Source organism: Cottoperca gobio, chromosome 17, assembly GCF_900634415.1.
Source record: "Cottoperca gobio chromosome 17, fCotGob3.1, whole genome shotgun sequence".
Taxonomy (NCBI): Eukaryota; Metazoa; Chordata; class Actinopteri; order Perciformes; family Bovichtidae; genus Cottoperca; species Cottoperca gobio.
In genome coordinates this window covers 24,908,589-24,921,437 of record NC_041371.1, presented here as the reverse complement: position 1 = coordinate 24,921,437, position 12,849 = coordinate 24,908,589, and the positions used below count along the sequence as shown (strand labels likewise).

Sequence of the window (12,849 nt, the reverse complement as noted above, 5' to 3'; positions counted from 1 at the left end):
TTTCCAAAGCACTTATTCCATCCATGCATCAACAGTCATGCCACAATTACCACTGCTGCTGCATATTTTCATTCACCAATTAATTCCAGTCCTTTTTTAGCTCAACAATTCCTGCAGAATTACACATCACATTAAAACCATTACAGCCTTCAAGTTATTCATGGATTTTAAATATTTTAATATCTACAGGAAGTGTTGCGTTTCACTGACTGCAGCTTAATATTAGTAAAAGCAGCTAAACAGAATTGGTTCTGTGGAAATGTAGATAATGCTTAATTTACCATGAGACAGCCATTGCCATGGCTACAGGTAATTTCACCCCTCTCAAAGTGTTTTTTTACCCAACCTTTATGTGTGCATGCTGGCCAATATAAGGTAACTTTCTTTAACGACTGGTAGTTTAGGAGCTTTCTTGGGTTTGATGTGGTTTTGTCTCCATTGTTTGACAAAGTGTCAGTCAGAATCGGGTTACGCAAAATCCCCATCACATCATCTGCATATTGGCAAACTCATTTAAGAGACTGTCATGGCCACACTTTAGACACTAGTGTCAACCTTTGATACCTAGTCATTAGAGCTACCAAATGAAACCCTATTCTATTGTTTAATGAAGACGGGTAGTTGTGATAACACTGGAAAAATAGTTTTTCTAAATGTTTCTAATAGAGCGAAGATATTAATTGTGTTGCTTTTATTTCACATTCCCAAAGTGGTTGACTAATGCAGTGTGTCACTGGTGTGTCCAATGTTAGCTCACGTTGTGGTCTTAAATAAGGAGGTTCTGTTTAGGCTTTTTTTCTATTTGTTTCTTTTATTAATCAACCATTTAACACAAACCATTCTGCTTCTTTGTTTGTCATCGGGTTTCTTAATGGCTTGTGAATGCCATTTGAAGAGAATGAGAGTGACTGACCTCTAAAATCCTTCCAAAGGTCCTGATTGAAGTCGCTTACTAGTGAGCAATAAGTCTTTCAATAATAATGTGCACTTTAATGCCAAACTTCGTCTTTTGTCACATCTTTGTTATTGTGAAAGCAGTCTGTCACTCAGACTTGAGGAAGCTGTGTCGCATTTTTGTTCTAGTTTTATTTTTTCATCATCTTGTTTTAGTGGTTCTTTCTGGAGCTTGCTAAAATGTACAGTAGCTCAACGGTTTGAGGATGATGTGCAATGCAGCAGTGTTTTTAAACGCTGGAGTCTGTTTCATTTAGGCTTTAAACATGAGATAGTCCACTATTCAACTGTCAGTCAATGCATTAGCTAGCAGAGACAGCAGAGTTATTGCCAGTTTAGCCAAATAAACGTATAAGTTGAAAGAACAAATTATTCACTTTATGAGACTGTATTTCTTAGTAGTTTGAATTCGACAGACTTATTGTGCCAATTTTTGATTTGGAGCTCCCTAAGATGAGTGAATTGAACTTTAATTATTGTGAAGGGCTTTAATTTAATATTTCAGTTTATTTGATAAATAACCTATTTTCCTAATGACCACTATCATCACTGCAGCATTCTGCAACATTCCTGTATTGTCATTTTTTCATATTGTTACATGTAATGGATTTTCGCTGTTTAGTAACAGCAGAGACGGACAAATATGTGGCATTCAACATCATATATGATGACGTCTATAGACCATCATAGGCTATTATTAATATAAATATATAATGTCTCAGATACTAGTAGAAATCAAGCAATATTTGACAGGTCTAGAAGTTACTACTTCTTAATGGAGGGCAAATGGAAAAAAATAAAACACCAACGATAGTTTTTTAATTGGTAGCTTTTTGCTCAATGGTAACTGATGTCTGGTGTGAGCTGTTAGAGCTTTGTTTGGCTGGCGGTATGCCTGTTGGCTGAGGCAGCACATCTTGCGTTTCCATTTGTTTGACAGTAGGAATAATCACATTTCCTAGTAAACATACTGGTGTGCAAGTAAGTCATACAACAATAAATAATGTTGAAATCTTAGCCATATCATCTGTGCTGGTTGCAGAAGTCTACAAAGATTCAAACACAGTACTTTAGTGTTGTGTTTTTGTGACCATCATTTTGTTGCACCTTGATAATCTGCTCAACAATTCCTGAAAGCCTCTTGTATATAGTTACATACAGTTTAGCCCCTTTGTTCTCTCTCTCCACCCCAATGATTATTGGGTGCCATGGTTCAAAGCAGCTTCAAGGCCTGGTCACACCAGCATTTAAAACAGTGACATTTTGCTGCGATTCCAATTCCTTACAATGGAATTGACCTGAAGAGTGAATCCTCTAGTTGGGTCGAAGCAATTTTTTCTTAAGTGCAACTCTGGAATTTTTCAACTCTGACCTTAAGCTTGTAAACTCGGAGACCAATTTATTGAACGAAATGGTGAACTATGGTGACCAAAAGCAGAACAGTAGAAAGAAAACAAAGATAAGCTCCACAATCAATTATTTCACAAAGATTTGCAGCTTAATTTGGCTGTACCACGTTATGGTGTTAGCAGGCCTTTAAGGCCCTGTCACATATCCGTATGGCAGAAACGTATGCTGGCGTATACGAAATATTGGCAATATGTTGATATACGTTAAGGGTAAATTGTGATCGTTCGAAGGACGCAGACGACACGCCGAACACGCCAGACATACGGCCCTTTCACACAGTTCCGTACGGCAGAAACATATGCCGGCGTATATGAAAAGTAGCTCAAAATGTCAGAGTCCAAATACGTCCAACTTTTCCACAGCGGTGTTGTAGCTGACGTATACATAACGTATACATAACAAATTATTATACGTATGTCAAACATTGATAGCTTATCACTTACCTATTTAAAACGTATCAGAGCGTCTGGCCAACGGAGCTGGAAAAGTGCCATTTGGTTCACGTCCTGCTGAGGCTGGAGAACGGCTAGAATGCTGAACGCTAGCTGTACTGTAGAAACACGTTTAATAAGTTACTCCGTCGTCAGGCATAATCTTAACATAGGTTACGAATAGGTTATAGCATGGTATAGGTTTCTGCCATATGGATATGTGTGACAGGGCCTTCAGGTGCCACAATGGAGCTGCAGTCTTTTGGCTGTGCAGAAAATAGCTCAAGGTTTATAATAACTTCTGTCCCATCCAGGATGAAGCTATAACCTGAAATAAGCTTGACATAGAAAACATTGATATTAAAAAAAGAATAAACTAAAGGCATGATCCATTTAACAAGACATTTTAATTAAAAACTTAAAATCTTAGGTCTTGAGAACTTGTGTAAACATCTTCTGTAGATTGACGGACCAGGTGCTCGCGCCAAGAATTGTCCTGGTTCCTGTGACATTTCTTGATATAACTGCAGTGATCTTGCCGAGTTGTTTTCTTGAAAGCTGGTATTAAAAATGAAATGCGTAAAGAGTAATATTTATTTATATATTAAAGTATGACACTTAAAAAAAAGTATACTTTCAGAGGCATACTGGTGAGCAGACAGGTCTCTGCAGCGCTCTGATTTCACTTGGTCCTGTGATGGACAGTAAAATAAGCAGCTGAGTTTTCTACTTTGCCTTTTGTTAAACACTCAGGGTTTGCCTCTCTTTCACACACCCACACAGCTAGAAACAGGATTGCCCTCTTGTTTATGTATATATGTTTTAATCAGAGAACATTTCAACACAAGCCTTGAAATTAGAGTGATGCTTTCACAACTTTTTGTTTCCTGAAATGTCCATGCAGCAGACACAATTATTCCATCCGAAAGGACCGTTTTCTCATATTAAATGCATTGCATTTGTTCAGGGCTTGTATTTAGTAATTCCTCAGGTTTTCATGTTGAGACATCTTATTTAAGAATAAATTAGATTATTATAAAGCCAATCTTATGTTAGCAACAGCATGTTCGATAGTGACAGGAGAGTGGGATGTGAGATGTGATGCCATTTGAACTCAGGACATTGTAAGCACATTTGCACCCTTAGCCTTCTAATTCACAAACAACATGGAAGCTTCCTGACTTCCAGTCCCCTGCACCTTCTTTTACTGTTAACAACCAATATTTTATGAATGTACCATTTGAAACCTCACTCGGCGAATGTATTTGTTTCTGACATGAATACACCAAAGCTTAGCAAATGAACCTCTAGAAAGTAAATGTTTTCAGTTTTTTTATTTTGTTGAGTCAGTACAAAGCCAAGTAGGATGATCTCCCAAAACTTAACGTGTTCCTCTAATACCAGAGCCAAGCCTAATGGTGTTTTATGTTTAACATTCCAGCTGCAGGCAGGCTGACCATGTTGTTTGAAATAGTTATTTGTATCTTTTGTTTTTTGTTTTTCTACATTCTAGACGATGTTTCTCATTACCCATGAACACCACGCTGCTTTTATGGTAACATGTTTGAGACGGTGACAGACAGGTGAATCTCCTTTTCCAAAAGTCAATCAAATGAAATCCACCTGCAGATGGTTGGGCTGGGTTTTAATCCTCAATATTATTTTGTACTGGAAATATATTCTTAGCATAGAGTATCAAAAGCTAACGTAAATGTTTGGTACGTTTAGACTTTAAAAAATAATAATTTACAGTTATGGACACATTCTCTGGTTCAGAAAACATTGAATTCTTGAAAAATGTGGCTTCTTTTACCGAATGAAAAAAAGATTTAAAGTTTTTTAGAGAACCATGTTTATATTTCTCAGAGTAAGGTACTGAAACTCCAGCATCTTATCGATACTCTTAAAGAAGAATCCAATGCAACCCAGCCCAAGTAGAGTGGTTGGATATGCTGGAATCTACATAAGTTCTCATCAGTTGCTTCATAACAAAGCTACGCAGTGGGCCTCATGCAATAATGTTTTCCGATTCTTATCCTAAACTGCTCTTACTGTTTTTCTCTGAGGTTTTCTTGTACAAGTGTTCCCAGTCATATTCATTAAACTCAAACTTGTTGTAAATTGTGGGTTTTAAAATGATGAATGTCACCTGTTAATGAAGAGATGTGCTTTTGTTAGATGTGATCATAATGTTAACGCTCCTCTGAAATTGTCACATAAGGCTTCCTGTTTCACACAGCAGAGTTCCAAGTCCTACTTTCAAAATGTATCTAATTTAGCAATGTCAGTAGTTGTGTTAAACGACCCGAAACAATAAAAATTAAAAAAGCGCTGTCAACAGCGTGTCTAAAGCAAAGCAGTGCAGGACTTGGATGGGATGCAGTCAAGGGGACATGGATGAGAACAGATGATACAATAGGTGATGTCACACTGTTGGTGCACATAGGATGTTCACGGGGACAGATGCATAAAGACTCTGATGTCACATAGAGAGAATTTACCTGCTGACATGCCAATAAACACTTGTTTTTTTATCCCTAATTTGGCAAGCCAGGGTGATGATATATATTTTGTATCCGGTATATTTTAAGATGTAGTTTTAGTTTGGTTGATTTTGGCCTCGTCTTTAAACCTTCATTCAGATTTAAGCATTATGACTCTTACTTCAAATGAGTGTCTCTAGTACGTCAGGTCTGGACCACAAGGAACTTTGTTCTAACCTAAGAGAAAATTATAAATTAGTGAATTCAACATGTTCTCTTAAATCGCCTGTCATCACTTTAAAAACAAATCTGTTGGTACAGGTGGTTCTTGCATGAGGCCCTGTTTCTTACTTTTCTCTAGAGTTATTGGATGCATCAGAAAACAGACAGACTTACAAACAGGAAAACAGGGTTGCTGAAGCTTGAGCTGAGTTTCCCATGGCAACACTGTCCACTCTTCAGGTCCAGGACGTTCCAGTTGTTGCAAACCTCTCGAAGGTTTTTTCTCAAGTTAAGGGTTGAGAATTGTGATCTTTGGTGTTCGGTGATCCCCGTGAGGAAGCGGTCCTCTAATCTGTTCGGACCATCTGTTGGACACCAGTCATCACCAATAATCCCTGAACCTCTGGGCCTGGAGCACGGAGCTTCTCAGGAACAGAGTCCAGGGGCATGAGGTATTTGAGAAATTATGCCATGCCATGCCGTTAGCTTTGTTTTTTACACCACAAAGTTGTCTTACTTAAATGTTACAGAGATTTAATGGTTTGTTTCCATGTACCAGAAACAGTTCATTTTTATCATTGAGAATACAGAGAATTTTGTTCCACGTTCCGACCCCACTATGGTGTGACCCAGAACTTTTGATTATACAATACATTATATATTGATGAATATATTGATTAGAAGCATTGTATAATCGTGACTGTGCTGTGGGTGTTGTCTTGTATGTACAGTAGCCACAGAGGTGCCTGGTTCACCAACCCCTGTTGCAGTTTTTCAGTAAAAACAGCTGGAAGAGGTGTTTGTGACTGGGAGTCTTATTTCTCTTCTCAAACTAACACTGATGTTTATCTGTCTGTTTACTTAATACAATAACTTCACTATTCGGGTTTGAAAATCTCTTAAAGTAACAAATGCAAGGGAATAAATAGTATTACAATTCTAGAAAAATATTTTGAGATTTGAGATGCTGATCGGCATATTCAGCATCGTTAAATTTGACCATTGTGCAAGAAGTGATAGATGTTCAACCTGAAATCTTTGTTCAGAGGGGAAAAGCCTTTCAAAGTCACAGATGATATGGTGATGAATATACTGTATAACATCAATGCATAATATTTGTGTAAAATCCCAATGTTCACACGAAGCAGTGCATTCCATTCATTTGGAAAATGACTTGCTAGCATCATTAGCAATCTTCCTTCTAAACAATGATCATAACCTTTAGTTTACTTACCAGTAAGAATATCCTGTAAAAGTAATTTACAGTGTTTTTATTGTATATCATCAATTTTAAACCATCTGATTAAGCAGTAAATACTGGAGAAAGTATTGGTGTGTTTCATGACGGCATCACAAGAAGAGTTCCTTTTATATTTGAGTGGAGCTCAACCCTAACCCTCAGAGACATGCATCTAAAAACCTGGACAAATACGACGTAACTATGACTCAAAGGCTTTGCTCCCCTTAATCATTCAGCCAAAGCCTGGATTTGTGCAATTATTAAGTACGATTTTTTTTTTGAGGTAGTATTATTACACACTAGTTTACATTTTCTCCACTGCATTGCAGTTAGAAATATTGTAATTGTTACTGCACGATATGTATCTGACATTTCACAAAAAAAGCTAAAGCTTAGAGTAAAGTCCAAGAAATTAATATAAACTTTCCATTCCTAATACTTTTACTTGAACTATTTTTTACATGAATTCATTGGTACATTTACTTCTGTAAAGGATCTGAATATGAGATGTTCTCTGATGGTCCCCATCCTGCCGGACCCCCTCAGAGGACCTGCATGAGAGGTGAGAGAAGTAAAGTGTTGTGAATGTGTCAAAGATGAGGTCTGATGGAAATGACAGTTATTTGTTTGTTATGCTTATGTGTTAAACATTTGTTTTGCAACATGTGATTCATTATAAGGTGGACTCTTAAGAGTTTAAATAGTGGAACTATTTAAACCTCATCCTTAAAGGTACAATTAGTACGGCTTGTCTGTTCAAAGTTGGCCCCTCCTCACAGCACTAACCACAGAGTTAGTGATTGTCAGTGTAGTTCGCTGAAGGAAATAGTATCTCTGACCAGACAAGAACACAGTCTCCAAGCATCCATCAGCTCCGATCACAGACACAAGAAGCTGATGAGTGACAGCTGGACAGTGACATGCGGTGAGGTTCATGGCTGGGGAGGCACTAACTCTTTCAGAGTCAGATTTACAAATATATATGAACCCAACTGAGTAGCTTATTCACCATTTTCTTGGCAGCATGAACATTGACTACTGGTTATTTTTCATATCTCATATCAGCATTATTTAAACACACACAGGTAATGTTCATATTTGGCCATAAAAGAACGTTACATTTAATAGCGGCTCAGAGAGGTACATGTATTGGACTCACGTGCGCCCTCTTCAGTGTGGGCTCACGTGCGCCCTATTCAGTGCTGCAGAGTACTGTCTGCCTCACCTGGTGTTTTTTCACTGTGGTTTTATGTCACATCAGCAAGACTAAATATGTTACACACATACATTACATACATTAACTGGACTATGGAAAGTCAGGATGCATAATAAAAGTGTCTGTAAACATTATATTAGCGACATACAGAGAGATAGCAACAGGCACGCGCCAAATGCATGCGCTCAACCTAGTTTGTGAGGGATTGCGCAATCCGAGGTGAGGCTCAACTCGTCGCTGCCTCAGCTTCCATCTCTCCTGTATCTGAACAGAGAATAAGCAAATTCAGCGATTTTGACTATAAAAATGATCAAAATTATTGGAATCATACAGAAAATGCAGTTATAGCACAGACCAGTGGACAGAAATTAATTTATGTTTATTTTATTATTTGTTTTTTTACTTTTCATGATGAGCGCACGTCCCTGCAGCTGGAGGAATGTCCAGAAACGTCCCGAACACAACACAATAACGAGATGTTTGTGCATGTACTGCCACTCACTCAACCCGCAACCAAAGTTGTTATTCATAACCGATGAGTTTCTCAGCAGAGAACTATCCAGACACGGGAAATTTGTTTCCCCGGTGAAAAAGATTCTGTCCGGATGTAAATCTCAGTTACTGAAACATATAGTGTCTCAGTAATACAGCTGTATATGATTCTTAATAACCGAGATGTGGAGGTCAACCTCCGCTTCCATATTAAAGTGGATGATTATGACTCCGTGATTTTTGCCACATCATCGGGTATGAAATGTTTTGGTTGCGGGGAGGACCGCAAGAGCATGTCCGAGGCGCGGGGACCCAGCTCTGTCGGCTCCTGGAGGGACTGCGGCCAGCGGCGCTGCTGTGTCCGACCTGGCGCACAGGATATGTGGTGTTAATGTTGGTGTGGGTGATAATAATGTGCAGAAAAATGAGGAAGAGATTTTGGGAGAGGTATGAAAAAGTGAGGAAAAGATAAATGAAATAGATGAGATCAGTGAGGTGCAGGACGGAGAGTCCGGTGGTTTGGGAGGAGACAGGAGAGGTGCAGGTAGAGATGATAGAAGAAGAAAGGGTTACATGGAGTGAGCAGGTGGAGGAAGCGGCAGCAGCAGCACTGGAGACAGCACAGCAAAAAAACTAAGAATGCACAGGGACAGACCGCGTGAAGGCAAGGACAGACGTGTGAAGGCAAGGACAGACAGTGTGAAGACAGGGACTATACCTAGGGAATTTCAAAATAAGAGAAATGATTTTACCTGACCACCAATGTAAACGTAAACACATAAGAGACGGGCATATACATTCATGTTTATTTAAAGTATGTATTACTTGTACAGACATGTTTATAAGATTTATGTATTCTATTTGATGAGTTATTATCATCAATTTATGTGATTATTGATGAGTTGTGTGGCTTGTGTTTCCCCCGACTAGGACTTCCTTGCGATGGCAGAAACATGTCCGCTACACTGCGACTGAAATCATGCAGAAGCTGAAGGCTACATTATTTTTAGCGCAAAGCATCGACATCTTTCCCTCAGCTTTGGTCACTTGGTCTGCCTCCGACACAGTTCTTGTCACACATGAAGTCATTGACAGTGTATGTTTTGTGCCTCTTGTGCTTGGACGATTTTTCTTGATGGCGAACATCACTTATTCCGCCGTGTGCGATGCTAACATCTGAATGGCACACTTTACAAAAAGCACGAGCTTGCCTGACTCTGCTTTTAATAAATAAGGGAAGGTCTCCTCTCATTTATTCAGGTACTTACATAAAGTTTTAACTTGTTTGGCAGTTACAACTGCGTCTCCATCTATCTCCTGTTCACTGTGACTCTCATCCATATGTTTTAGTCTTCTTCTGTGTTATTGTTCCTGTTTTCTTCTTCTGTGTGTTTACTGCTAAAGTTAAACATAATACTGCCATCTGCTCTACCGGAGGCCACTTTACACTTTTTTTAATTTGGCCAATTTTTTTTTGAAAGGTTAAAAATACGGGATAATTACGGGAAAATATTTAAACGGGAGAAAAACGGGATAGAAGTAAAAATACGGGATATTCCGGGAAAAACGGGAGGGATGACAGGGACAGACCGAATCTTAGTGAAGAGGAGTGTGTATCAGTGACGTCGCATTCCAGTAGCAGCCCACAGAAATTGTACACTGCCTGAAATAATAAAAGGTTTCCTCCAATAAACAAAAGATCAACATGAAGTATACTTACTTAAAGTAAAATAAAACAATTTAACAATGATGATGGGAAAAGCACCTATGTGTTTTATTTTAAATGTGAATGGAGCCAGAGTGGGAATAAAAAGAGCACTTATTTATGAAACCGCAAAAATTAAATATATTGATGTTCTGTTTTTACAAGAGACACACATAGACAGTTTTAATGAGACAGACTGGAGGAGAGAGTGGGAAGGGGAAGTCATTTTAAGCCACAACATTTCTCTCAGTGGAGGAGTGGGCTTCCTCTTCTCCAAGTCTTTTACTCCAGTCTCACTGGAGGTCGAGAGAGAGTAGGATTTCCTCAGCCAGGTTAGACCGTATTTATTGTTCTAAACATAATTTTAATTATTTTTAAATGTGCAGTATTATACCGGTTGGTTTTACAGATCCTTTCTTGCTTTTATGTAATACATTTCTTAGAAAGGTGTTGCCAAGAAGTGCATATTGGCACTTTAATTCAGTTTTAACATTTTATAAAAAATTCAGGGAGGTGCTTATTTATTTCCACTCACTTCTCTCAGACACAGGGCAGGAAATAACGGAACCAAGCCAGATCAGAAGGCGAGTTGTGAGTTTTTATTCATTCCTCTACTCTAGTGAGTATGAGGGAGATGAAACACTCCTCGGAGGGTTCTGTGGTGGATTTCCTCAGGTCTCAGAGGAGACCAACTCACAGCTTGAGGGGCCGTTGAATATGTGGGAGCTACAGGCCGCCCTACAATGTATGCAGGGACGGCAGGCTCCCGGTATCGACGGTCTCACAGTTGAGTTTTTTAAAGCCTTCTGGGATATTTTAGCAAACGATCTTTTAGATGTTTTTAATGAAAGTCTGGCCTCTGGTTTAATGCCGATGTCCTGCCGCAGAGCCGTAATAACACTTCTGCCTAAGAAGGGAAACCTGCAGGTCCATGGTAGACAATGTCTACCTAATTCGGGATGGAGGTCTCCAGCTCATTGGACATTAATATTGGTCTGATTTTTCTAGATCAGGAAAAAGCTTTCGACCGGGTTGAACACAACTTCCTCTGGAAAGTGATGGAGAAGTATGGGTTCAGCCCTGGATTCATAGCTAAGATCCAGAGACTCTCTGCAGAGGAGAGGAGCCACCTCATTCACTACAGCTAGGGAAAGACTGATCCAGACTCAGCGGACCCGTTTCCAGAAATCTACCTGAGCCCAGGGCTGGGAGAACTGACTCCCTGCTCAATGTCACTAACCCGGCAAAACTGTCGCTGCACAGAACAGACAAAACAACTTTCTATGCGAACTGCGTAAAAAGCATCAACAGAAAAGGCCTGTACAGCAGACCCTCCACTGTGTGGAGCAACAGACTTGCCACTCAAAAAGTGGACTGCTGAGCGTCAGTGGAGGATTTTGCATGGTGCTATCGCTTCTAACGCTTGTATATCTGTTATTAATCCTGCTGTTTTTAACAATTGTCCGTATTGTAATCTACGTGAGACTGTCTTCCATGTTTTTACTGAGTGTAGGAGACTCACAGAGTTCTTCTCTCTCATAACATTGGTCTTTCGTCTTTTTAATGTAGTTTTTACTGAGAGTGTTTTTATCATGGGAGCCACCTACAGAAAAGCTAACAAAGAGAAGTGGCAGCTCCTAAACTTCATCAGGAGAAGCCAAAATGGCGATTTACATAAGTAGAAAGAACAGAATGAACAGGAGGCCAAAGCAGTGTGGCTGTGCAACATTATACACAAGCTATGCAAACCCCTTCTGGGGGTGGCATGGGTCGAGGGTGACCCGTGTTGGCCTAAGGTGTTGTTTCGTGCATGGCTGGGTGTTTCCTTGCTGTGTTTTTTGGGGACCGATTTGTTCGGTCAATTTGATGTTTGGGGTCTTTGTTTGTAGCTTTGTCGCACTTCACACATGGCATGCATTATGTGGCCGATGGCACTGTGGAATGTTGAGCTGTGGGAATCTATGGTGTGATACAAAAATGATTTTTATTCAAAAAGTAGTTTTTTTAAGCACTTTATTTTAAAGTTATTGTACAAATGAACATTTTTTCTCTCTCTCTCTCTCTCTCTCTCTCTCTCTCGCTCTCTCTCTCTCTCTCTCTCTCTCTCTCTCTCTCTCTCTCTCTCTCACACACACACACACACACGCCCTCTGTCCATTTACCAGCCAGTCTCTAGCCCCCTCTCCAGCAGCATCCCGCTGGTAGTGAAATGTAGCGGGACCTGAGTGCGACATGAACGGGCCTCAGCTCAGTGAATTGCCGGACGACTCAGAGCAGCTCGGGCCGTATGTGCGCGGCCTCAGACGGAGAGCGCTGCAGGCGAGCGAGCTGTCCGCTGTCAGGACGTTCTCCGACCAGTTTCTCGTCAAGTTTCTGCGGGCCAGAGACCTCGACGTGGAGCTCTCCCTGAAGGTACAGCACGCAAAAATCACACTAAAAGTACACCAGGGTACAGAAGCTGAGGGGTTGAACATTTTAAATTCACTTATGAAAGACTGCTGCAGGTCCATCATTCACCGATTCTGAAAGAGCACTGTACAGCACAGTATTGTGTAAGCACACTAGTCATTTTACTTTACATGTAGGTCAGACCTTTTTTTTGTCTTTAGCGGGTTTAATGTGTGTACAGTATTATTGTTTACACTTATGAACTTAAACCTACTGTATTAATGCCCTGTTTTCTGCTCCCATTGAAA

The 12,849-nt window shown here is 39.8% G+C and overlaps 1 protein-coding gene across 2 annotated transcripts in view; it reads left to right on the top strand.

The window, feature by feature from the left end:
- Positions 1-12,306: 12,306 nt before the first annotated feature.
- The window catches only part of ttpa (tocopherol (alpha) transfer protein), an 11,080-nt gene continuing 10,537 nt past the window's right edge, over positions 12,307-12,849 (top strand). For both annotated transcript variants that reach the window (XM_029453740.1, XM_029453741.1), the window contains exon 1: positions 12,307-12,565. In XM_029453740.1, the coding sequence (XP_029309600.1) occupies positions 12,386-12,565 (180 nt within the window). In that variant the 5' untranslated portion in view covers positions 12,307-12,385. The remainder of the gene's footprint in view (positions 12,566-12,849) is intronic.